Source organism: Chrysoperla carnea, chromosome 2, assembly GCF_905475395.1.
Source record: "Chrysoperla carnea chromosome 2, inChrCarn1.1, whole genome shotgun sequence".
NCBI classification, from domain to species: domain Eukaryota; kingdom Metazoa; phylum Arthropoda; class Insecta; order Neuroptera; family Chrysopidae; genus Chrysoperla; species Chrysoperla carnea.
The window spans coordinates 40,051,309-40,077,297 of record NC_058338.1 but is presented as its reverse complement, the minus strand read 5'-3'; the positions used below and the strand labels follow the sequence as shown (position 1 = coordinate 40,077,297).

Here is a 25,989-nt window from a genome sequence, read left to right as displayed (position 1 = left end):
AAAAAAAAATTAATTTGGCATAGGGAGGTAAAAATGTAAAAGATGGGGTAATTTAAAGCTTATTGCCTGTCGTACAGGCATATTCCCGTACACCGTTCACCCCTTGCATGATCTACAAATGGTCGGGGTTTGAACTGAACAGGGCTTGGCTCTGATGGTGATGGCTCGTGACGGTTCAGTACAGCCCTGGGAATGCGTCTTATTGACCGGCACGGCAAGCAGGCCGATGTACAGTCGTCACGGCTCGGTCCTCTATGTTTAGTCAAGTTATGGGTAAATTCGGGGTGTAGTGCTGTACAGAGGGGGATATATATCATATATAGATGGATTGTATATAGTTTAGAGTTGGTTTTGTGATGTTGTATACTATGTACAATGTAATCCCCGTACCTCACTTCTTTACTTCTCATACTTCGCCGTTGTAGTTCATCTTTCTCACTCTTGATCACAACAAGAGTAATAAGTATAATTCCCCTGACCGCGCACCGTTCATCATACCGAGGGCGCTGCTCTCAACTATTGGCGTCCTCAGAGAACCATGTTGCCAGATCGCCAGTTCAGTCGTGTTCGAAACATCGTTGGTAGATGTGATCTCACGGATGTTGTGTCTCTCGTTTTCTCTTTTCAGTCGCCTATCTCCTTCATGTCGTCTTTGTCGTAACGTCGTTTGTTGTTTAGTTAATTAAAGTTTTTCTGAAAAGGTAGTGAGTTTTTCTGGTGACCATGTGGTATTTGCGAGTGTTAACAATTTATACACCTGCTATTTTCTTTGCTAGTGTGAATATTTCGGCTGTGATGTAGTTTTGCCGGTCTTGATACGTTCGCATCGGTCGGTTTCTTCTTGTGTGCTGCTTGTCCGTGCATCGTGTTTCGGTTAATTCATTTTAGTTCAACAACATATAGTTCGTTTAATATTTATTCTTATATTAATTAATTATAATTAATAAATTATTCCGTAGTAAATTATTTATTATAAATACTATGTTTTGTTTTAAATTCCATGTTGTAGCGAACTTTTATAAAAACTCAAAGTGGTGTGTAAATTGAATTGAATTTTATTTCATCAGTCAGTATTCACAGTCAGATTCAGATTTAGTGGTGTATTTATTGTTTGATATTTAGTGAGACTTCGTTGGTACATTTATTAAATAAACTATTTTAAACAAATCAAATTCAAGTTCATTCAACAAAATCTGTGAAAAACAATAACAGAAATCAATGTTTTCAAACAAGTTCAGCGACGGTGTTGTCTCATCAGTGTCTTTTAATTAAACAAACTATCAACCGTATTATTTTTAAATTAACTGTTTTCAACAAAAAATCAATGCATGAATTTTTAGTGTGTTTTCACATCACCAAATTCCCCTAAAAATTTTAAATTTCATAAATATAATACATATTCCGCGCGCCTTTACTTTTCAAGTTGACCTCGAAATTCAAGGGTAGCGAAGGGGGTATCCCTTTATACCGCACCCCACTCCGTAAAGCCGGCTACATGGTGGCCGCTTGGCTTCCTTTGTGAGAGAAAGCGTGGCTTGGCAACAGTGCAGCCACCCCACGACAAGCGCACAAACTAAATACAGTGTTAGAAAGAGATAGAGTACACACGTATATATATATACATACTATATACGAAGAGAATATAGCGAACGAAACCCCCCTTGTTTATTGGTTGTGTGTGTTGGATCAGTGTGAAGAGTAGCCCCGCTTCGTCTCTTCTTCGTGTGGTGTGTGCTAACCAAGCTTTCGCGAAAGTGTAGTGTAGTGAAGCCATGTCTGAGCACCATCGTGGTGCCTGGGGAGCGCGGGAGGACGCAGTGTGGTGGCCGGGCGCTATTACAACCGACCAACAACAGACATTACAGTCGCATCATCAACATCTTTTGAATCAACATCATCAACAGCAATTAGCTGCGGCTCAACAACAAGCTGTAGCGCAACAGCAACAACAACAGGCGCAACAGCAACAACAGGAACAACAACAAGCGCAACAACAACAACAACAGGCCCAACAACAGCAACAAGCTCAGCAAGCTGCGGCGCAGGCTGCACATCAACAGCAACAACAACAACAACAGCAGCAACAACAACAACAAGCAGCGGCGCAAGCAGCACATGATGCTGCGGTCGCAAGAAGTACGGCTGCTGCGGCAGCGACACACCAACTCTTTTCATATAAAATGGCTAGTAGCTTCCAAAATCCGGCCACCACGGGTACGGTGGCAAGTGTGTCTTCCACGTCGCCTGTAGGTGCTGCCGGTATTCGCGGTTATGATTACCGACTTGGTGGCGGTATGGTAAATGTTGGTGGTGCCACATTAGCAGGAGCAGCTCCCACAGCTCAATGGTGGTATCCTGGTGCTATGGAAAATGCAATGCAAAATATGCAAAATGTATCAACACCACCTCCGGTAAGAATTACTTTCTTATCAGGAGAAAAGCGAATGAAATTATAAAATTACTTAACTAACTCGTTTTGTTTTTGTATATTTTATTTTGTTTAGTATTAATTTAAATTAAACGTTCGTTAGACGAAACATTATAATTAAATTTTAATTAAACAGTTTGTGTTGTTTTTAACGAAAACAAATGAAGTAAACCTTCAATAGTTGCACTTATTGATCATTGAGAATTTAATTCAAACTTATTAATTTTTATTTCATCTTTGCCATCATTTGCCAGACAAAACAAATTAGGGCTAAATCGTTTGCGATAGCGTTTATTATTTAATTAAGGTTATGGTTTTTTTTTTTTTTTTTAATAAATTTAACACCTAGGTTACATTGTTTTTTTTTTTGTTTCTTCCTACGTTTGTTGTTGACTTAAAAACACTTACATAGCAACAAAATCAACAGAATCAAGCGCAGCAGCAAGCAGCGCAACAAGCTCAACAACAAGCTCAGCAGCAGGTACATAATCAACAGCAACAACAACAACCTCAACAAATACATAATCAACAAATTCAGTCTCCTCAAATACAACAGCAACAGACACCGAGAGGCAGAATGCCGCGTGCAAAAGCTGATTCTAAACCTAGGGGGAGAATGACTGCGTATGCGTTTTTCGTACAAACATGTCGCGAAGAGCATAAGAAAAAACATCCTGAGGAAAATGTAATCTTTGCTGAATTCTCTAGGAAATGTGCCGAACGATGGAAGGTAGGTGTTCTTTTTATTAAATTCTTTTTCTTATTGAAACAGGAAATTCAATTTTGAAAATTGCATTGAAATCTCCAAGTTTTTTATACGCAATTGAAATTTGATTGATAAATTCGTTATCAACTTAAAATTTTAGATTAAAAATTAATAAGTAAACATAAGTTATTTGTTAAGGTTAAAATAATATGAAATTTATTAAGCAATTATTTAGGTTATTATTTTAGTTTTTTTTTGTTTTTGTTCTTCCATGATGAGTTTCAAAGCAGTTTATTATATACTGGTGGCCTTCATAAACGTTTATTGATCACCACCATCTTTTTATTTGGTCGTTGAACTGAAGAAAAAAAGTCAGCTTTGGAAAATAACATATTTTTTTTATTAACTTCAAGACCAGAATTTAATTTTCCAATTTAAAAATAATATTTTTCATAATTGAAAATTAATTAAGAATTCTTAATTACAAAAATATATATTAATATTCTCAGTCTCGTTCATTGTACTTGGTAGATTGACCGTGTGTTGTATTTGATCATTTCTTTCATAGCCAGTTGTTTTAAAAAGTCATGTAAATTTTTGAGGAGGCGTACACACAACACATTTATCTCATAAAGCAATCTCAAAAATAAAAATAATAGTGGGGATTAAAAACAAGTCGCATTCCAACACGTGAATATTTTAATAAATAAGTGGGGATTCGAACTCTTGAATACCTCATCATCATGAGAAAAATTCAACCTGGATTTTACAAAATTTTCAATTTGGGATAAAAAAAATTATAATTGTATTTTATTATTTTTTAAAAAAGTATTTTGTGTGTTGTACCCTGGTATTATTATCTCGTTTCGAGGCCGAAGGCAAACTGGTTTCGGTCAAGTCAGTCGGCCGGCCGGCTGCACGTCTGACGCGTTTTAATTCTACTTCAACTCTGTGCACTGTTGCCTAATCTTCATCACTACCAAAATAAAAAAAAAAGAACAACTATTAATGCGTTCTTAATTAGATCTTAACGATCTGATTTTTTTTTTTTAATATTTAAAAATTATCTCGAATTTACAATCGTTTTTTTTTAAACAATGAACTAATTTTTTGGCTTCATATTTTTTTCCAAATGATTTATATTATTTAGAGAGGAAATTTTATTTCGTAGGGGTTGAATTATTTAAATTATAAAACTTGAATATTTTTTTTCTCCCCCTATGTAACATAAAATGTAGTTTGGAAAGTAACTTATTTTTATTAGATTAAAATCTTTCTGATTAATTTATGATTCATAAAATTTTTAACAGAGTTGATATTTAGATTAACTGGTTTTATTTTTGTGTTCCTAAAAATGTTGTTTGGGGAATTAATTTTTTTTTCTTAATCAATACGTTTCTTTTTTAAATTACAAAATTATTTTGACTTGTGTTGCCATTTTTTAATTAAGACGTATATTTTTTAAAATAAATTATGAAAGAGTTAACAACAAAAAAGAGGAAAAATATATAAAAATTGTCTTATTTGTCTTAAAATTTAAAATTTATTATTAAAGATTCAAAAAATTTTTGATGCTAACAAAAACTTTGTTTTCAAATATATTACAATATTGCTGAAATCTCTTTATAAATATATAATAGAAAATATTTATATTTTCTATGTTGCTTATAAATTTACTAAATAAATATTTGCCATGAAATTTACAATTTTGTGTTTTGATTTTATAAACGTTCCGATTTTTATAAAATTTAAACGTTCTATGTTTGACTTTTGCTAGATACCTACATATAAACGATGCTAATAAAATAGAAATCAGTTATTTGCTTCGTACAAGGAAGTAAAATTTCGAGAAAATAAACTAATTAAATTCAGAATATCAAAATCTGTTAAAAATTGTTTTAGTAACTAACTTTTCATTTAGATTTCAAAGCATTTTTCTCTTTAAAAAAAGAAAAAACAAAATTGAAAAAAATTTGGATAATTTTCTTAAAAACGTTTTTATCAATTTTGTAAGACATTAAAAAATAAACGATCGTAAATTCTAAGTTAAAATGCTTTTTGACAACGATTAAAACACATTCAAAAAAAGTTAACAATATGTTTTATAAAAAAAAATTGAGAAAATCTTAATGAAGAATCTGCACTTTGCAGTGCATGGCACACACACACAAAATAATGCGCGCGGCGTTCCTCTTTCATTTCCTTTCAAAAATCAATGGCGGCGCCGCCTGTGCAAATCTGCCCCTTTTCTGTAATATGTGGGCCTCCTCTCCCCGTACTCCTGTGACGGTCACAGAGTGTTGCCTCATATATAAAACATCAGAGTGTTGTATTTCCCCCTTCAATATATAACGACAACCAAGTTAAAGCATCACGCCTGCTGCATATAGAAACGAACGTACGATACCCGATTACAAACTAGATTATATACATTTTTTTTTTTTTCAAGTTTTATAATTAAAAAATTTTTCCATTCTATTTTATTACGTAATTGTAGATAGTCCGGAAAAATTTCAAAAAATCTTTTAAAGTTCCAATTTTCTCTTATAATGACATTGGAAATTATTTTGCATTTTCCGATATTTTAATAACTTGGGAATTATAATATTATTTCATTATTAAATGTATAAATTTTCTTCCCTAGATTAAAGTCATAATTTTCTATCAATAAATTTGAAATCGTTTATTTAATCACACGGTCATTAAAAAAATTGAACACAAAATTTAATGAACTTAACAGCATGCAATTTAACCTTGGAAATGTTCATAAAAATTCTTAGAACAATAATAAATTTAGTGTGCTCAGATTTAATATAAAAATAATCAAGAGATAAATTTTTGTTTATCTTAGTTGATATTTCAGTGAATAGGTCATTGAAATCTCAATTTTATTATACGTAAATGATTTTTATTAGTGCAATTTTTATTTCAACTTTCAAAACAAGGAAATCAAAATATTTTTTTTTTTTATAATTTCAAAAAAACTGGATTTTCTTCAAAATTATTAAATTTTTTGTAATGTCGAACATTTACCTTTACAATAGATTCTTTTTAAGAATAATAACTAGAAGGAAAAATTCTTGAAAATACGAAAATTAATCTTAAATGTTAGAAATTTCGTAATTCTCATAAAACATTTTGTGCTAAGTTTTGATAGGAAGCAATTCGTTTCTCAAGCTACTAAAAAAAAAACATGATATTTTCTTGGCTTTTTCACGTAAGAAAAGAACTAACATATGTTTTTTGTTTCAAAAAATAATAAAATAATAAAACACAAATTGATTCAGTGTGTTTTTGAGAAGTTACAGCTTATACAAATTCGAAAAGTATAATTTTGAGAAAATTAAATATTTTTATACATACATCTTTCAAAAGTAGGAGAAAATACTATTGCTAGAAATTTGTGAATTCCATCATTTATTTTTCGAAATATTCCGTTCAACAATTAAAAAATAAAATTAAGAATCCTTGAAAATAATTTATTTCGATTGTTGGTAAATTTGTCTTATAAAATCAAAATTTCTTTCCAAGTAATTTTAAAAAACAAAAAGGTCATAATTATTAATTTTCAAGTGATTTATGACTAAATATTATTAATTCTTTGCAATTGTTATTTTAAAATATTTTTAAGTGTTCAACCCAAAATTTTGAAGATTAAAAACTATAAAAATCTTTTTGAAGACCCTTTTCACTAAAATTTATTGTTATGTAAAGTGGACCTTTTTCAGAACAAATAAATTTTTAAAATTAAAAACTTAAGGCCAGGTACAAAAAAAAAATGTTAAAAATAAAAATACAATTTTTGTTTTTGTACGTACTCTCTCTACAAAGATTTGAAATTGTAATTTTTCAATCTCAATTAGTTAGTCGTCGTGTGTCCGCCGTTCGTATTTTCATCTCTCTTATTAGAAAAGGTTGTATAATGCGCTATGTGCAGTATTGATCGACTTATTTTCTCGTTCGTGTGTTTTAAAAATATTATTCTTAACGATACTACAATTTATTTTTAATTATTAACTTTTTGCTTGCTTGACAGTTTTATTTATTGCCTTTTGGATATTTTTAATTAATATTTTGCTCTTAATTGGAAAAACTCTTTAAATATTTTTCGTTTTTTATTTATTTATTTTAAATAAACGTTATTAAGAATAACAAATTTTCAAAAAAATTACATTTGATATTAGGAAAAATTCGATGATATATATCTAAGAATTGAAATATCTACCGTAAAAGTTCAGGGACTTGTGAGTTGTTTAAAATGGTTAGATTTACTGTGGTTAAAATTTCTATAAGTTGATGTATAATTGTAACACAAAGAAATATATAGTCATTTTTTTAAGATCGCTTGGATATTCTAGTACACTTAATTTGTTATTCAAAATTATATCATTTCCCAATAAAGAAATTATAAGGGGTAACAAAATATTGAAATTCTATTAATTCTATCTGATAATTTTTGTTTTCTTATAACCCCATATGGATAAGACGGCTATTCAGACTATAATAAATAGGAAAATCTTATTATTTTCATAAGTTAGAAAGAAATATTTTAGAAAAGCGAGAACTTTTGTCATGGTAGGATAGATAGATACTATTAAAAAATCGAATTTAAAAAAATTAATGATGCGAATTTGTTTTGAGAGGTAAAATTCCCTATTTTTCTCTAAGGTCTTAAAACAAATGCTTCATTTTTTTAAAAAGTAAATAGCTATACAATCCGATGTAGCGAGATGATGCGTGCACGCTAGCGTTTTAAATTTTTGATTCAGAAACTGTAAAAATATTTCATCCGTGGCTTGGAAAATATCTCAATATTTTTGGATTCTTAAAAGGTAGTCTTAAAAGTAAGATAGTTGTATTAAGATTGTGCCACATATTTTACTTCTAATATTTTTCATTTTTCTTTCATACCTGACCGGGAAGTATAAAAATTTCTAGCGTTAGTTTTAACTCGAAAGAACAAAATCGTTAAATTCGCCCAATGTGCTATCAGCGATCGAAACTAGAAAGTATATGTCCATATAGGGTGGTATGAAAAAGTTTGTTTTAGGAACATTAATATTCAAACTCAATAAACTGGATAAGGAAAAATTTTTTTCTTTTTGGCATAAGAATTACTATAAAATCAATTAATATTTTTCTTTAAACTAACCCTGAATTTGCGTTTACAAACTAATTTTTGAAATTATCTTAAATTTAAAAGAATATCCGTGGTGAATTTCATCGTATTTTTGTTTTCACAACACAATAATCGTTTATTAGGCGTAAAGAAATTTTCAAATAATTAATAAAGAATTTGTTACGCTGTTTAATAGGAAATTTTGATTCATTTTAGGATGTGTAGTTTTATTAAAAGCAATGATTAAAAAAAATTAAATTACATCAAATTTCATTTATTTTGTTGTTGGGGAGACAAAAATTCTCTGCTGCGCGCATTTTATTACTACGTCATTTGAAAAATATTACATCATGTTTGTATGTTTGCAAATATTAACTCAACTATGAAATTTGTTTTGTTCGAGTTAGTAATAATATTCCTTCCGATTTTTTTTTATTATAATTTCTTATTTAATTAGTTTATATTTTTTGTTACTGTTGCTATTTTCCGCATTCCATATAATGTTAAATAACACTTGAAATTTTATATGTTATAATAAGAACTGAAAAAACGAGAATAGTAAAAGAAATTTAAATTTTGAGGACAAAAAATGTTTGTTGTATTTTAAGATAAAAATTTGAAGTGTAGCATAAACATCACATTTGGACAGCACAGGGGCTTGCAGATTAAAATTCGAGGCAGAAAAACTCCTTAAAATTTTTTCTATCTGATGTATAACTGTTGCAAAACCAGAGAGACTAATCTAAAAAACCCATTACAACCATATACAATCTCAAGTTTTTTGATACAAAATATTAATGAAGACCAAAGTTGTAGATAATCAATTTTACTACAATCATTTGATCCTTTTTCTTTGAGAATAATATTTACCAACAATCTAATTTTAAACGTATATCTTTGCATTTAAATATTAAGTCTAAAAGACAAAATAAGATAAATTTTCATACATTAACAAAAACGTTAGTTCATGATGTAATCTGCAATGGATATTCCAAAAAACTTTCCCGCTTATAATTTTATTTCGCACTCGTATTAATGCCCGAAAACCGCCATTACACAACATTCTCTATATTCAACGAACTAATAAAGATTTTGAAGGAAATTTAATTTATTTTAATAATATATTTTCCTAATAAAAGGAAACGGGAGTAAGTTGAAATTTAAAATTTTGTCTACGATTTTAAATTAAGATGTTTCAAAATTAATCGTATTTAAAAACCGTTAACGTTATAGAGTTACTAGAGCAATGTACAGATAAAAATCTGAATTTTTAATATAATTTTATTTAATAAATTTTAATACGTTTTATGTAATAAAAATTTACGTTCATGAAAGATTTAAGTGCAGTTTTTATGTAACTTAATATCAAAATAATTGAACATTAAAAATTTTTGTCTGTAAGAAAATGAAACATTTTTTTCTTCAATTGGTACAAGTGTTATATCGAAAAAATTTTTAAAACGTATTTCTATTGTTCCAACGATTATAGATTATTATAATATTACGTTAATTTGTTCTTTTTGTACCTTAGTATTGCAGGCTTTTCTAATAGGCTTGTGGGTGAGTGGTATACTCATTCATTCACCTTTTCCATCAAAATCTTTATTAAATCGAATACATAGAATGTTGTGTAATGACGATTTTCGAGCATAGTTCGAGTGCGAAATAGAATAATAAGCAGGGATGGTTTTTGGAAAATATGTTGCATTATAAATCATAAGCATTTATTTAACTAGCAATTGGAAAAAATTTTCTGGTCTTTTATTTTTTTCTTTTTATTAAAAGTTGGGCAAACGAAAAAAATATTATTACTAACATATGCGAGTTTTTAAAATTTTTCAAATTATCTTGTGGTAATTAAAAAATGAATGCACAAAAAATAGACACCATAAAAATTTTTATTTATCTCAATAATTATTACAAATTTGATATTATATGAAATAAATACTCAAATTAAAAAAAAAAATGCATTAATTTTTGAGCTATAGATAAAAAATAATTAGTTAATTTTCAAAAGCTCGCGTACGTTGCAGCAAAAATGTAATACTGCTTAACTAGACATTTTTATAAATAAGGATTTCCTATATTATTCTACCTGTTAAAATTTACTTAAAACCCAGGTAGATTTTGAAAAAGGTTTTATGATATTTTTTTTAAAATTGATGAAATTTACATATTTTTTGAGATTGAAAAACCATTACATGTACATATTTCAAGTTAAATATATGATGATCGTACCTGCCAAGTTGCTAGGGAATTCTGCCAGTCAACTAGGTAGAGAATTTTAAACTCTGAAAGAAATTCATTAATTCTTGAGATTTACTTCGAATGTGTTTTTATTAAATTTTCTTAGTCATCTCTGCTGGGAATAGATTATTAGGATTTAGGTTTCATCAATGATATCACAAGCAATATCAATTTTAATAATCTGTGTTTTAAACTGTTTTCTGAAATATAGACCGAATCCTCTCGTTTATGAAGCCTTGTATTTTTTTTATCTACAAAATTTACGCTCTCATAATTTAAATTTTTGTTAAATGTCCCCTCGAATAGATATGTTTGGTGAATGAATTCGATTTTCTTATGCTTACAAACACAAGTATGTTTTTGTAAATACAGAACAGAAAATAGCTACAAACTATTACTTGCAATGGGTTTAAATTTAAAAAAAAAATTTTAAAAGTAGACTTAGAGCACTTTCTAGTTTTAAAGTAATTTTGCGAATTATAGTCTCGCCATCTGTAAATGAATTGTACGCAGTTATCAGAAATCTTAGTCTGTAATGTAAGTAAAAAAGAAATATTTGTACATTGATAGACACATATATATTAACGTGTTGATAAAAGAAACATGTATATTTAAAAAAAAAAAAAACCTTTTTTTTTAACTTTCAACAAAAGTATAAAAATTAAGCTTTTTTCTTTGTTTTGACTGTCTAAATTATTCGATTAGGCAATCAATGTAAGAGTAACGAAGATTCATTTACAGGTCCAAACACGCGAAATTTTTTCTTTGAAATATGTGTCTTTATTTAATAAAAATCTAACATTCTTTAAAATATCGTACAATTTATTTCTAATGCAATGTATCTAAAATAAATGAAAAACATAATAATATCCACTAAAATAAAACAATATGGAACATAGAAAAATTAAATAATAATCTCCCGTATTAAAAGTGAAATTATTTTCCAACAAAAAACAAATTAGAATAAATACTTAAGAATCTAAAAAACAAAAAAAAAATTAATGATTACATTCATGATGTGAGTGAGGAATAGTTAGTTAAAACAAAACATTTTTATTGAAAAAAAGTATTGTAAATTTTTTTTTCTGCATAAACAGACATGAACAAAGAATATTGTAGTATTTTTATGTATAATATTTGAAGTAACTGTCTGTTTTTTTTTTTTATATACAAAAATACTATACGTGTATATATACACTAACTTGTCCGTCATTTTGTTGTCTGTTGTTAGTCCACCCATTTATCCATCCATGTAACAAAGATTATCTCTCTCAGTTTTTTTTTTTCAATTATTCTTTGTTGTTAATGTTTCCACCTGTCTGTTATTTGGTTCACTTTCATCGTCCGAATTCTTTTTTTTTTATGTTTAACTATAAATGCAACCGTGCAACGTTTATATAAAAGAAAAATACATCATCGATTCATCGTTCCTTTTACCTAATTTTAATGTTCCGTTGATTGTATTTCCGGTAAAATTATTTTATTATTACACTTTGTTATTTTTATGTGGATATACTTTTTTCCCGTTTTATTTGAAAAGTTATTTATCGTGAATAATATTGTATTGGATAAACTGAGAGCTTTACGCGCTTTTGTATATTTAACATTTTTGAATATAACCACAATTTTCTAATTATCATCTTTATAGAAAAGTGGATTTCATTCTTATAGAAACTTTTGCTTAATAAAACCACAAAAGTGTATTTATCAATGACAGCAAATGTTAACAGGACACCTTGTTTGTTATTAGTTGAAAGAAATTGAATCACAGTACATAGTGCCTGTAATATCCTGGCTTAGTGGCTGAAATAACCGATGATGAGTATATAAGCTAGAGCGCGTATGACCAAACTGGTTAAGGCGCTTGGCTAAAATCCAAGAGTTCTAGATTTGACTCCTGATACGAGTGTATTTTTATAAAAATTCTCTTTAATATAAGCTATGCGTTACGTGAGGAATAATTCCCAAAATTTTAATGTATATCTAGAAGAAATATTACAATATGCGAAAAATAAGCAAATTGAAATATTGAAAAAGTGGAAATTTATACTTCGAAAACCAATCCCACCAGTTTTGTAGGGATTGATGAAAATGAATTTCGCTACAGAATTTTATTTATACATTAGTGTAAATTTTATATTGTATTACCGTAAACATTTGAATGGAAGGTAGAAACGTTAGAATAGAAGGTAGGAGACAAAAATAATTAATGTTTAAAAAAAATTAAAATTTTCAAAATATTATTAGCGATTACGATTTTTCAATTTTTAACCCCTAATGACTATTTTATATGCTCGTAATTTTGCGAGCTTTTTTTTTTTTTATTTACCAAATAAGGGTTAGAATAATCTACATCGTTTTAATAAACTATAAAGTAGAATACATAGTTATCTTAACATCATCTACTTGGACCAAACTAAAAATATGTTTTCCAGTTGAAAATTCTATGATGAATTTTTAATGGGTCTTTACGTTTTAATGTCTTTTAATGTTGATTTCATAACTGGTGAAGCAATTAATTAAAAATATGTTACCAAAATTCAACCAAACAGAAATACTTACATTTAAATTCAGCTAATCAGATGTATGGCTTAATATACAAATCGCTGTATTTCGAATTAACTTTCTCGAAAACGGTGATTCTCTTAAATATTGTTATTCGATTTGATTTTATGAAGATCTACATTTTGATATCAACCTTCAAAATGAAGAAAATTTACTTAACCTAAAATTGTGGTAAATCCATTGAGCTTATAAATTTTTTTTAGTCTTTTACAAAACACTTAAAACATTATTTATGGATTTGGATTTTAAATGTATTTCATTTGATATTTTACTATCGAATATAAGCATTGTAATTTTTTTACAGTATTTGGTACTTATTTTTAGTGCCACTTAAATAGAGTTTTAAGTGCGATTGTAAAAATAAATTATTATTTGAATATAAAAAAGTATTATCTCTTTTTCATCCTCCTGTGTGAAGTTTTATTGTTGCACAGGACTGCAATAAAGAGAAAAGCAATTTTTAGGCTGTAAAGGTGGTTAATGTATCCAAATCGTTGATCATTTATAATGCCTTAGCACAATTAAATACTTAAACATCTAGTAACATAATAAGTTAAGGCAGTGAATTTTAGCTTGAGAAATGGCTATAGTTTAGGCGCCTAGACCAGAATATCCCCTTAAAAAGATATAATTTAAGGTTAAATATCAAAGTGTAGGTCTCAATGATACACAACGAATAATTATAAATGCTCTAAAAACAAGTTGTTAACATCGTTTTTGAATTATAAAAGGAAAAAACTCAAAACTTCAAAAGTCTGCGAGTTGATATGCATATCAAATTGTAGGTTTATAAAAGACGAGTCACTATTTTGATCGCTTTTGAAAAATGTTGTGAAACAATAATTGCTAATCAAAATAACACTCGGATATGAAGTATGAAATTACAATAATTTTGGTCGTTTCGTTTGAATCCCACATTCATGCAGACGAATGACTGAAAATATTCTTTTTGGTATCAAGATAACTTAAATCTTAAAGATCCGTTGAAAAACTCAATTCGAATTTTCTGGATATATACGCATAACCTTCCAATGTTTAGGTTTTTTTTTTAATAATTCCGTTCTGTAACATGAAACTTGATAAAATAATTAATTGAGTTAAAATATCATTAATATAAATAAGACAATAAATTATAGTTTTTCATTGATTTTTCATTTCGTACAAAAATAGGCGTTGTTCATAAAGCTTCATTTTCCTAATTACTTGCAGTTGTCGTCAATGTTCGGTTTCATTTACATAATACGTGATAGTGTATTATAGAACAAGCCTAAAGAGAAGATTCCACTAACGTCATTTTTGTAATATTATTGATTTATAAATTGCATTTGAAACTGATGAGCTTGTGAAATGATTTAACCATTATTTCTGTAATATGGTTTACATAATTTCAAACTTCTAATTGTTTTATCATTCAAGACTCTAATACTTTTTAACCGTTTATTAAATATTACTAAGATAGTTAGTGTGAAAATTTGTAAATTATAAAACACCAATAGAAAAGCAAACTCTACGAAGGAATTACACGAAAATTACTTTTTTTTGTTTTACTTTTTTAGTTGTTTGCCTCTCGTAAATTATAGCATATTGCAAAGTAGTTAAGGTTAAATTAGATTACTTTAAATATAAGAAAAAGCATATCAAGTTTATCGAAAGCAATGTCCATTAGCAAATTTAATTTTGAATATCAAGTGTCCCTTTTCTTTATAAATTTGCTTCAGTTTTATAATAAATTATGTCAGATTTTTTATTAATTTGATAAAATTAAATGAAAACATTTTAAAATGTGTACAACGCCCCACTCTCAGTTTCTATTTTGAAAATTGAAAAACTGTAACAAATTTCCTTTACTACCGAAGTTCTCGGCATTGTTTGCGAGATAAATCATCTTGAAATATTTGAAAAAATATATTTTTTAATAATACTAACCCGAGTTGCAGTCACAACTCACGTCTCTTTAAGATTCCTTTAAAACACATGTCTGGTCTATTCCAATAACTTCCATTTACTTTTTCTTCGAAATATAACGCTGTAAATATTTTTTATCAAATCGTAAATTGAGTCTAATTTCCGTTTGTTTTAGAGATTAATAATATAAAGCTCAAACAAAATTGAATAATGGCACTTGGATTTTTTATATTTTAAAACGAAGCACGCTATTAATAAAATTTTATTCTCAAAGTCGTTTTATTCCGAATTTAAGATCGTATTCCGGCTTCAGAGCGATATTTTCTAAATAGTTAGTTACTTACACTAAAGGCCTAACACAGTGGATTAATACTATGGATTTTTAAATATAAATATACCAAAATGATTAAAAGATACAATAAGGAATCTATTTAAAATTTCACTTATTTTGCATGTCAAAGTATAGAGAGAGAATAAAATTTTAATTATAATGAAAATGGAGATAACTAAACTTCTAAATTAAAGTAAAATATCTTCACAATAAATTTGGAAGTACGCCAGATGAATCTCTTTTGAAAGTAACGATATTTAAAAAATAAAATCATACAAATTAAACTTAACACAAGAATAGTTTTACAACTTCTGAATAGATTTCTTTTTTTTTCTTCATCTTCTTAACGTATAAATGACCCCAAACATAACACGGTTGAAAGAATCTATAACAAACCAATTCTCTTCACTATCTTGGATATTATGGAAAATATCTAAGTTGAAAATATTTTTATATAACCCTCAGACAACAACCTTATTTGTCATTTTGAGCTTTCAATAAACGTTACCTTTTTTCAAATCTAAAAAATTTGTATTTGTTTCTTATAGTAGGTCAAGTTTATTTTTTAGTATAAATTAATTTTTTTTTATTACAAAAAGCGGAAATTAATTCTAATTATAAACGATACAAAATATTGAATTTTTCTTCCACTTAAAATTTTGCAAAAAACGATATCGCTACTGAAAAACTGTGTAATTGGTGATTATAATCATTGGTGGTTTATGATTTATTATTAGACTTTCGATTTATTCATCAAAAACTTTCAGTAAATTGGACCTAAGCCTAGGGTCCTTAAATTGTAAAGAAATTTTTAAAACTTAAGATTTCTGCCACAGAAAATAATTAATTGTTCAGTATTTAAATTAGTATTCAGACGTAAGTTTTAAGCTATTCTGATAAAAATGGGCGAAAATTCGTTTCGTTTATTAAGTATTCGATTTTGTTTAGATAACCTCCTAAGGCCCAGAATTTTAAGTCCATTGTTCAATTTTTTGAACAAAATAAATATTTGCTTTAGTTCCCAGCGAAATCCATACTTATATTTTAAAAATACGTACCAATTTTGATTGAGGAGTATTTTAACCTTAATGCTAAATGTAAAAAGGAACAATCGGGTCAAAGTCCGGTTGGATAAAGATGATAGACTAATCTATTAAATTTGATGTGTGTCGAACATTGCGGGAAGATTCGAAAATGAATATAGAAATTTTGTAAGACCAATATGATACCACCATGAATATCGTAAAACTCATTAATTACAAATTTATAACAAAGAAATAACTTTTTTATTGTTTCAACTTCCAATTAATATATAAATGACCTCTAACATAAAATGGTTGTGAAAGAATTTAAAAAAAGAAAACCAATTCCTCGCCATCATCATTCGAAAAATATACAGAATTTTAATATTCACGTTCTTTGTAAAAATTTTATTTACATTTAATTTTTAATTAATGAAATTGCAGCGCATTTGAAATAATTATTGAGTTTTATAGTAACTATTTTCCAAACGTTATCAAACAACTAAAAATAGTAATAAAATGCCACACCCATCTAATAAAAATGTTTTAAAATTTCCGTGTTTAGACTTCGAAGAAATGTTAAAAGAAACACAGCATGTATAAAAATTATTCAGCGTCGAATAAGTTGACTAATTATACTTTTTTTTTATTACGAAGTTTCACCTCTGATTCTTAGATATTATGTCATGTATAACAGAGGCCATTCACATTCATTTCAACCGGATGTGTTTCTAGTTGGTCAATATCATCATTTTATTATTGTATATGTGGGTGGAAAAATACGACTTTTCAAAATTAAAATCTGATAATAGTAATTAATTGTGTTCGAATAATAAAAATTTCCACATTATATTTTTATAATAAGATTTCCATTCAAGTAATGTTTACCTATCAATACAACAAAAACAAAAAAAATTTCTCCCGCGCGAATATTACTGCCTTTTAGAAAGAGCGGACGATTAAAAAGTTTCACGATTTTGTTGGCGTCATCTACTTAGCTAGAAGTTGTGGGGTGAAAATCAATAGCGTCAAACAGTTTTTACCTCGTAAAATGAAATTATTTTAAGTAAATTGAAAATTGAATTAGGCAATTTTGAGAAAAAATTAAATTTTCTAGAATATTTTCATACTTGTTTGAGACAGTAAAAATCATTTTCGATTTTTCCAAAACAAATGTCAAATTTGTCAATGTCAAAATGTCAAATTTTTTACTATTTAAGATGCCTACACAGGTAAGAGAACTACTGATAATTTCTATCAAGAAAGTTGCAAAAATTCCGAAATATGTAATAAAAAAATCTTACGCGCTAAATTCGATAGAAAAATTATGCAAATTCAAATGGCAAAAAAATCAGAAAAAATTGTTCATAACTCATTCAAATTCGAATTATAGTTATTTCTAGATCATACAATTCGCAAACCAAAGGAATTCACAAACGTGACCAAATTAACTTTACTGTTTTAAATTTTCTCTTGTGAGGTACTTAAAAACACCGTAATAGTAATATATAGTATAATAGACCAAAACCTTGCTTCTTTAAGATCATATTGATAAAATCACGTCTTATTAGGTAAAAACGGAGATATTCTCAACGTTTTCGTAAAACCCACCAGTTCTTGTAATAATTAAACTTTTTTTACCTGTACCTCAGAAGATATAAAAGTCTATGAAATCGTATAAAATCGCTAATAACAAATCATAACCATAAAAAAATCACCATAATAAATACTCAATACATAAAATATTTCAGAAATTTAATAACTGGCGGTGTACACTTCTACTCTTAAAAAAATAAAAAACCGTTATATAAACTCTTAAGTTCAATACACCAAAAAAAATTTGCATGATTAGCAAGTTAGTCACAATAAACCCAAAAAAATATCATAAAAATTACAACGATAAGAAAAATGTGACGGTAATTACTATAAACTATTAATAAATATATTATAAATATTAATAATAATAAAACAATTGAAATCAATGACCCAGTGAAATGGAAATGATTTTATTTAAAAAATAATAATAATACTAATATTATAAACCTGTGTTAATGAAAAATATTTATAAAAACATAATATTACTGGCTAGTAATGACATTGCAAGGCTATAATATGTTACCGCTGTTTAAAATATAAATACTATACGATACTACACTCATTAAACTTGCATCACGATAAATAATAATTGCGTGAATTGTAGCAATGTAAACACCTAAAGAGAGTATATAGGCTTGTGCCGCGCTGCGGATGACGGACCGACCGATAATACTCAAAACGACAGACATATTCTCTCATTCAAATAAAAATTATTTCAAACTCTTTTTATGTAATAACAATGGGTACATAATATAATAAATTGTATTATGAAGTGTTTTTTTTTTTTGTATTATGTGTAGAATGTACTGTTGAGTACCACTGATTATACATAATATTATGTATATGTTTGTGATATCATAGCGTTTGTATATTTCAATCAAGTTGTAATGTATTCAATTTAATTCTGTCTGGATTTCAATTGGTTTTTGTTTCTATTAATGAAACAAATTAAAAAGAAAAAATACAATTATTGGTGTGGAACTGAAAAACCACAACAATTGACGTCATTCTATGATGAATGTCACCATTTATCAGCATGTCTTTGAGGACATTTTTCTTAATGAAGTCTAATTGCTCTAGTGAAGAATTTCTTTATTAATTGAATACCTGTTTTGTGCAAATATATAACGTAGTTTCGAAAAAAAAGTTCGACAAATCCAAAGCAGATATGCCTAGCTTACATCAAGTGAGTGCTTGGTCAAGTATTCCATTTTAGAAATTATTAATTGTAATGCCCTCTAATTCTTTAATTTCAAATATTACTAAAAGTGGTTTGTTTAATCACAGAAACAAAATTTGCTTGTTGAATATTTAAAAGCATTTGGGAAACATAGTTAGTGATATATAACCTAACATTCTAAGTAAAAGATGTTTTTAGATCCGAGGTACTAGAGCTAGAGCTTCGTCAAATATTGTTTTTAATTTTGAGAAATAAAGATAAACTTATCTCGTTAACGATACTTAACGTTGAATCCAAAAACTTGAGGACTAAGCTTTATACAACAAAATACAAATTTTTAAGATTTTTAATTATCGAACTAAAAATTTAGCTACTTTTAACAACATGTATATAAATTATGAAAAATAGTAGCATGTTTAAAAAACATTTTTACACGAAAGAAGAGTACTGTTAATCAAAAAATTAAATCTCATATACGTTGAATCTCAGAAACCTTTAGTTAGTAGCCATCTTTGCCTGATTTTTTTTTTTAATTCCCATTTTGAAATTAATTGCCCAGTTCTTTTATTTTCACTGATTATGAACCGAAAGAAGCTTTTTATTTCTGATAATTCAATTACAAAAATTCTGTAATTATTCTGTGCATTCTGATAAATGCTGTACGATCGCAGCCACATTGCAGCCCAAAATATATAAAAATATAAATCACAGCATTTTTATCAAATAAATCTAATATTCACATTTTCTTGCAGTATTCTGTTGATTATTATCTAGATATGTATTTTTATTGTTATAGATCGTTTCTTTTATATTTTTTGAAGCTTCGACTTAGCTGAAAGGTCGTTTTTGGGCTGAAATTGAAACTTTGAACGGGCACTACCGATAAATGATAAATTTAATATACGTTTGGGTATAATTTTTTAAACAAGCAAAACAAAAACCTTTAAACTTAGTACCTCTGTCAAGTTATATTCAAAAAAATTTTTAATTGATTTTATTTAAATGGCAGAACAAGATTTAAAACGTTATATCTCAGATATATTAATTTTAGACATTCACTTGTTTGTACCCTTTAATATCTTAAAAATTTATTAAAATTTAATTTTGTAATATATATCCTGACTAATATAACATAAAACGTAATGTAATAAAAATTGATAATCAATTGTTGAATACATTGTTTATCCCTGAATGATCCTCGAATATTGTTAAAACTCGTTAAACTATGCCACGCCGTTTTATTTTTTAAAACCTCAAACTTAATTCAAAATTAAATTTGGTTTTACGATGATTTTAATTCCGTAAATTAGATAATTTTAATTCCGTAAATCGTAACTTGAATTTGAAAAAAAAAAAAAAAAAACTTGAAGGTTTAAAAGGTTTCGATAGAACTAAGCACAGTGCAACTGATAATTAATTATGAAGTGTAGGGATCTGAAAAACGCAAGACCAATAAGTCACATAGGTTATATTATGGACTTTTTACACTTTTATTTTGCAAGATCAAATAATTTATATTAATTGTGACCATAAAAGTAAAAATTTGGTAGAAAAAATTAAGACCAAAACTGTATTAACTCGAACGTCTATTCTTAAAATTACGTTGAATGATTATTATATGTAATTGCGAAAAGTTGTCTCTAATGGGACGATGTGACGAGGAAGCGAGCTCTCAGAATCAGAAACAGAATTTTTAACTTGACTTTTTGTGATTGGCCTAATTCGTTGGCTTTGAAATTCTAATACAAAATGCGATAATAGAATCTTGCTTGAATACAAAGTATTCATATCTAGAAGATAATAGAAAATGGTAGAAAATTGTTAATTTAATTAAACTACAAACTATATTGTTCGATTAATTGAAACACGGAAGTTTGATAAAAGCTAAAATATTGTATTTAAATAAATTTGTCGAATTTTTTATGTAACACAAAATGGCATTAAATTGGCACTTGACCAAAACGATAAAGTTTAACTTTTAATTAAAATTCTTTTTTATTCAAATAGTAAAATTTTTCTATAAATTTTGAACCCACATGGCAAAATAAATAACTACCTAAATATTTTTTATATTTTTCAATTGCGTAGTAAAACAAAAAGCTCGAATCCTAACTTTTTATGAATCAATCAATAAATGTTTCTTGTATTTTTTCAGACCATGTTAGATAAGGAAAAGAAACGTTTCCATGAAATGGCAGAAAAAGACAAAGCACGTTATGATTCAGAAATGTTAAATTATACACCTCCCAAAGGAGGTGAAACTAAGCCAAGAGGCAAAAAAAGGAAACAGATCAAAGATCCAAATGCACCAAAACGTTCATTGTAAGTATTTTTAAAATTATTTAAAATAATGTTGAAAGAATTTGCTTGATTCGCTAAAACAATGTTGTAATGTAGTTGATAAAATTTTTTTTACCTTTCTCAAATTACTGTGATATGAGAATCATTTGAGTCTTAAAAATATTATTTTTAAATCGTTATGTAGTAAATTAGTTAAAATGTTCGTTCTATCGATTCTTATTCGTAATAGAACTAGATACAATTACAGTAATTAATAAGGTTTTTTAATCAAACAGTAATTTATTTTTCAAATCAATTTTAATTCTAAGAAATATAACTTGTCGAACCAATTGTTTTTTTTTATTGAATAATCATTTTTATAATTGCGCATTTTGATCAACGGTTATTCTATAATGAATATTCGTTATAAGCATGCGCTATAATAAAAGAAAAGGGTTAAAATTAGAACAAAATTTTATGTTATTTATTCTAAACAATTTTCTTACAATTAACAAAAATGAAATTGTTACAATTAGCAAAATATTAGTAAATTCAGTATATGCAATTACACCTAGTTACAAAAATCGAACCCAGGATAATTTTAAATAGTAGGTTGATGATGCCGCCGCAACAATTCACTTTACCCCTTTTATCCCATAAGGGGTGTCCGCTATTTTAAATATAAAGGGTGATATAATTCACTATCGGTGAAATATTGATTTTACGTAAACAATGACTAAAATTTATTAAAAAATATGTTTACAACGATTTTATTTTGAAACTATTTATCATATTTTGAAATTTTAAATGCTACGAATTTTAAAAATGACATTTTGAGGATGAGTTTTGTTATTTTACAGAAAAATCTGTTTACACATATTTTTCACCTGCTATTAAGAATTTTTTCGTTAATTTCTATTTCTTAAGTTGCCATTCTTGAGACTGTATAGTTTTTTAAATATTCAATAATAGTTTTTTCAAAAATTTAAAATTCATCAAGAGTGAATGATATTACAGTATCACTATGTTCAAGCAAATTCTTTATTTAGCGTAACAATATGAAAATCTTTAATATATATTTTAATAAAATTTACAGATCAGCATTCTTCTGGTTCTGTAATGATGAACGCAGTAAAGTAAAGGCCATTAATCCCGAATATGGAGTCGGTGATATTGCTAAAGAATTGGGAAGAAGATGGTCAGATGTTGAACCTGAATTAAAATCTAAGTATGAGGCCATGGCTGAACAAGATAAAGCCCGATACGATAGGGTAAGTATTCTATTTTCCATAACTTCTGAAATCTCTGAAGGTAAAATCATAAAACGTGATAAAAATGTTTTTACATATTTTCAACAAAATAAAAATGAAGTTTTTGTGTTAAATGTTTCAGAACCCCTTGAATATACTTACTAAAGTTACTGTTAATAAAATTCAACCCTCTTTTAGCACACTGACGTCAGACAATATATTGATTATAGGGTAAAATAAATTATCTTTGTTAGAAAACTTTACAGAAGTGTGTATGTTTTATCTATTTCAAATTTATTCGTTTGTTTTTTCTCATTTTTTTAATATTCTATCTTAAATTTTGAATTTAATTTGTTAAAATAATTTATACAGTTCTTGAATTTCAATATTTTTAGATATTATTTTTTAATTTTATCTCGTTTATAATTTTACCTAATTTATTTTTGGTGATGGATACAACTCTTTAACATTTTTCTTTCTTTAAATCCTGTTAAAAGATAAATTAGAATTTTTTGAATTGGAATAGAAAGGGGTGATGGTTAGGAGAGGAACTTGCCAGTTTGGTCTTTGCTCTATATGAACAACCAATGTAATGCTATTTTTAAATTGAGCGTACAATCAAAGAATTTTGTATACATAGGGCAAGCAGATAAGCTAATAGAGAGTATCCTATTGAAAAAATGGAAAATAGCGAAGCTTTCACTAACACTAAAAGCCAGACCTACCAAATTTTATGCTTTGCACTTTATGTATTTTTATATATCGATAAAAGACAAATGGTATATTTCCCTACATGAAATAACATCGCAGAAGGATGGCCTTGCGAATTAATGATTTCGTTTTAAGAAATACGATTGCTTTTAAAAGATTTTTGTGTCATTGCATTATTTTAAAGAATGGTTTAGATACTTCTTTCTAGAAATTAACTAAGAAGGCATCAAAATCACATTAGCCTATTTTTCAAATGTATTTTATCGCATAATTTGTGCTCTATGTGCTCTAGTAAATTTTAACTCATCCTTGGAAACTTTTTGAATATTATGATCGCTACTGTAACCAACCAATGATTAAAATTTAATAAGTACATAAAGCTTCCAAACGATAGGGACTTTTTCAAAAGAAAAAATATTTTAATTCTTAAAAACATCCTTTCGAATTGTATTTTCGTGTAGAATTCATTAATGTAGTGCACGGCGAAATTTTGGAAGCCCTAGCTCTGGATTTATATATTTTTATTTAATCGAGAAAATAAAAATAGATAAAGGTAATTGTAGTCATTTTATTTTCTGTTTTTTTCAATTTGGAGGAATCTTTCAAAAGACTTGCCTAATTTTCTGTATTATGGTAGTGGCTTTAGTATTAAGCGGATGCTGTACTTAGCACGTTAATAATTTTATATTGATAATTAAATATCCTCATTATCTTACCCAATTGAGAAATGAACAAACTGGCGTGTTTCACTCTATTTTTAAATTTATATAAAGTTCTAATGTCCAAAATATTCAAATAAATTTTATTTCTCGTTAAATACAAAATTGACATTTAAATATTTTTTTTTTTAAATTTCAATTTTTTTAATTGTTTGTTCAAGAAATTAACGAGTAATAAAATTTAATTTCAAAACGTAAACTCGACATATGGTTTAGAATATTTTCATGTAATTAACCAATAAATTTTTTTTTTATTCAATAACAAAACAAAAAGGGCGCGAGTAGATGTAATAATAAAATTTCAAAATTTATATTAAATACAATAAATTGATAAGCAAGGTAATAATGAAATATCGTACTTAATGATTGACATGAAAATGGACACAACAGATCATTAAATGAATTTAATAAATTGATTTTTGAATATCATTGAATAATTTTAATAACAAGTTAAAGCGTGAAATATTTAATTCCAAAATATTGATATAAATTTTTTCACAATTGTTCCGATAAAATAATACCATTGAATTATCAATTGAGTTTATTGATTTTTATTAAATATTTAAATCAGATACTCTTTTTGAGATTAAAAAATTTTTGCAATTGTTCGAGTTTCTGCGTTTATTATTTCTGCACAATTGTATGGAAATAATCAAGTAATCAAAAATTTTTGGACATTAATGTTTGTAATTTCATATGACCCGTTATCAATAAAAAAAATCATACATATACCACGCTTATGATATTAATTTTCAATATAAAAATTTTTTATTTCCATATTATTGTATTATAAATTTTTATTATTCTCCAAATTATCTCTTTTATTTTAATCATTTTATTCAACGTAGAAAATAGCAATGCATTTTTATAATTTTCAGGCTATGACCGCATACAAAAACTCGATCAATCAATAATCCAGAAATAATGTAATAACATAATCATCATCTTCAAAACATCAGTAGTACTTATGTGATACCTTTCTATTTGCAGGAAATGACTGCATACAAAAAAAGAATTAAGCCAGAAAACAATGTTCCAGAACCAGTAGAAGAGGAGGAGGAAGAGGACCCAGAAGAAGAAGATGATGAGTAGACATTAAAATGTGTAAATTAAACACATTAAAGCCTTTATTTTTTAAATCAATGTGAGGTTGATCACTTGAGAAACAAAGGCGTGTCTGCTAATCATAATTGTTCATTCCTGCTCCCAAGTGTATATAAATAATATTAACATAACAGTGTTTTGTGTTTTTTTTCTTTGATTTATAATTTACCGATCCGATCGTAACAACTGATGAGACTCTCTTTAAATAAAATAACGAAAAATAATTAACCAAACATCGGCAAATTTTTGAGATTTGGTTAAGTTTTCAATTTCAAAACAAAAAAATCAATTACATTGTTTTTTTTTCATTTTAATTTTGCGTGTATGTAATTTGCAATTTCCAATTCATTTGTGAATGTGAGTACATTTTTTTAGAGTTAAGTTTCCACAGAATATGGAAAGAAGAACCAAAACCAACCATTCAATTCATCATTTATTATTATATCACATCTTCTCACATGTCGACCGGATTGGCCGCTAAAAATAATATTCGTACATTCGTTCGATATAAAAAAATCAAATCATGATATAAAATTTCATTAATTTACTTTAATTAAAATAATTAATTCATTTATTTTTTCTGTGGAATCAAAAAAATTTATTACCATTTGTAATTATTATTTTTCTCATTATTAATTTTAGTTTTTAATCTTATTGACAACAGCATTGTTTTCATTTTTTAAATAAAAATATTATCGAGTATGGTACTTGTATTTTTACTTTATTAGTACTTTACTTACAAAAACAAAAAAATAAATTTTTAAAACTCTTTTGAATAGTGCTCAGTTGCATGGATTCTATTTTATTAGTTGATGTTTTCATTTTT

At 27.1% G+C, this 25,989-nt stretch overlaps 1 protein-coding gene across 3 annotated transcripts; it reads left to right on the top strand.

Moving 5' to 3' along the window:
• Positions 1 to 1,183: 1,183 nt before the first annotated feature.
• LOC123294192 (high mobility group protein DSP1-like) lies at positions 1,184 to 25,299 on the top strand. 3 transcript variants are annotated; one of them, XM_044875302.1, is made up of 6 exons: positions 1,184 to 2,411; positions 2,841 to 3,158; positions 21,255 to 21,421; positions 22,476 to 22,650; positions 24,938 to 24,985; positions 25,050 to 25,299. In XM_044875302.1, exons 1-5 carry the CDS (start codon positions 1,773 to 1,775, stop codon positions 24,971 to 24,973), a joined length of 1,335 nt encoding a protein of 444 aa, XP_044731237.1. In that variant the 5' UTR covers positions 1,184 to 1,772; the 3' UTR covers positions 24,974 to 24,985; positions 25,050 to 25,299. The 3 variants fall into 3 exon arrangements, with proteins under 3 accessions (XP_044731237.1, XP_044731236.1, XP_044731235.1); XM_044875301.1 differs by lacking the exon at positions 24,938 to 24,985 and having other exon boundaries at positions 1,185 to 2,411; positions 2,856 to 3,158; XM_044875300.1 differs by lacking the exon at positions 24,938 to 24,985 and having other exon boundaries at positions 1,185 to 2,411.
• The last annotated feature ends 690 nt before the right edge of the window (positions 25,300 to 25,989 follow it).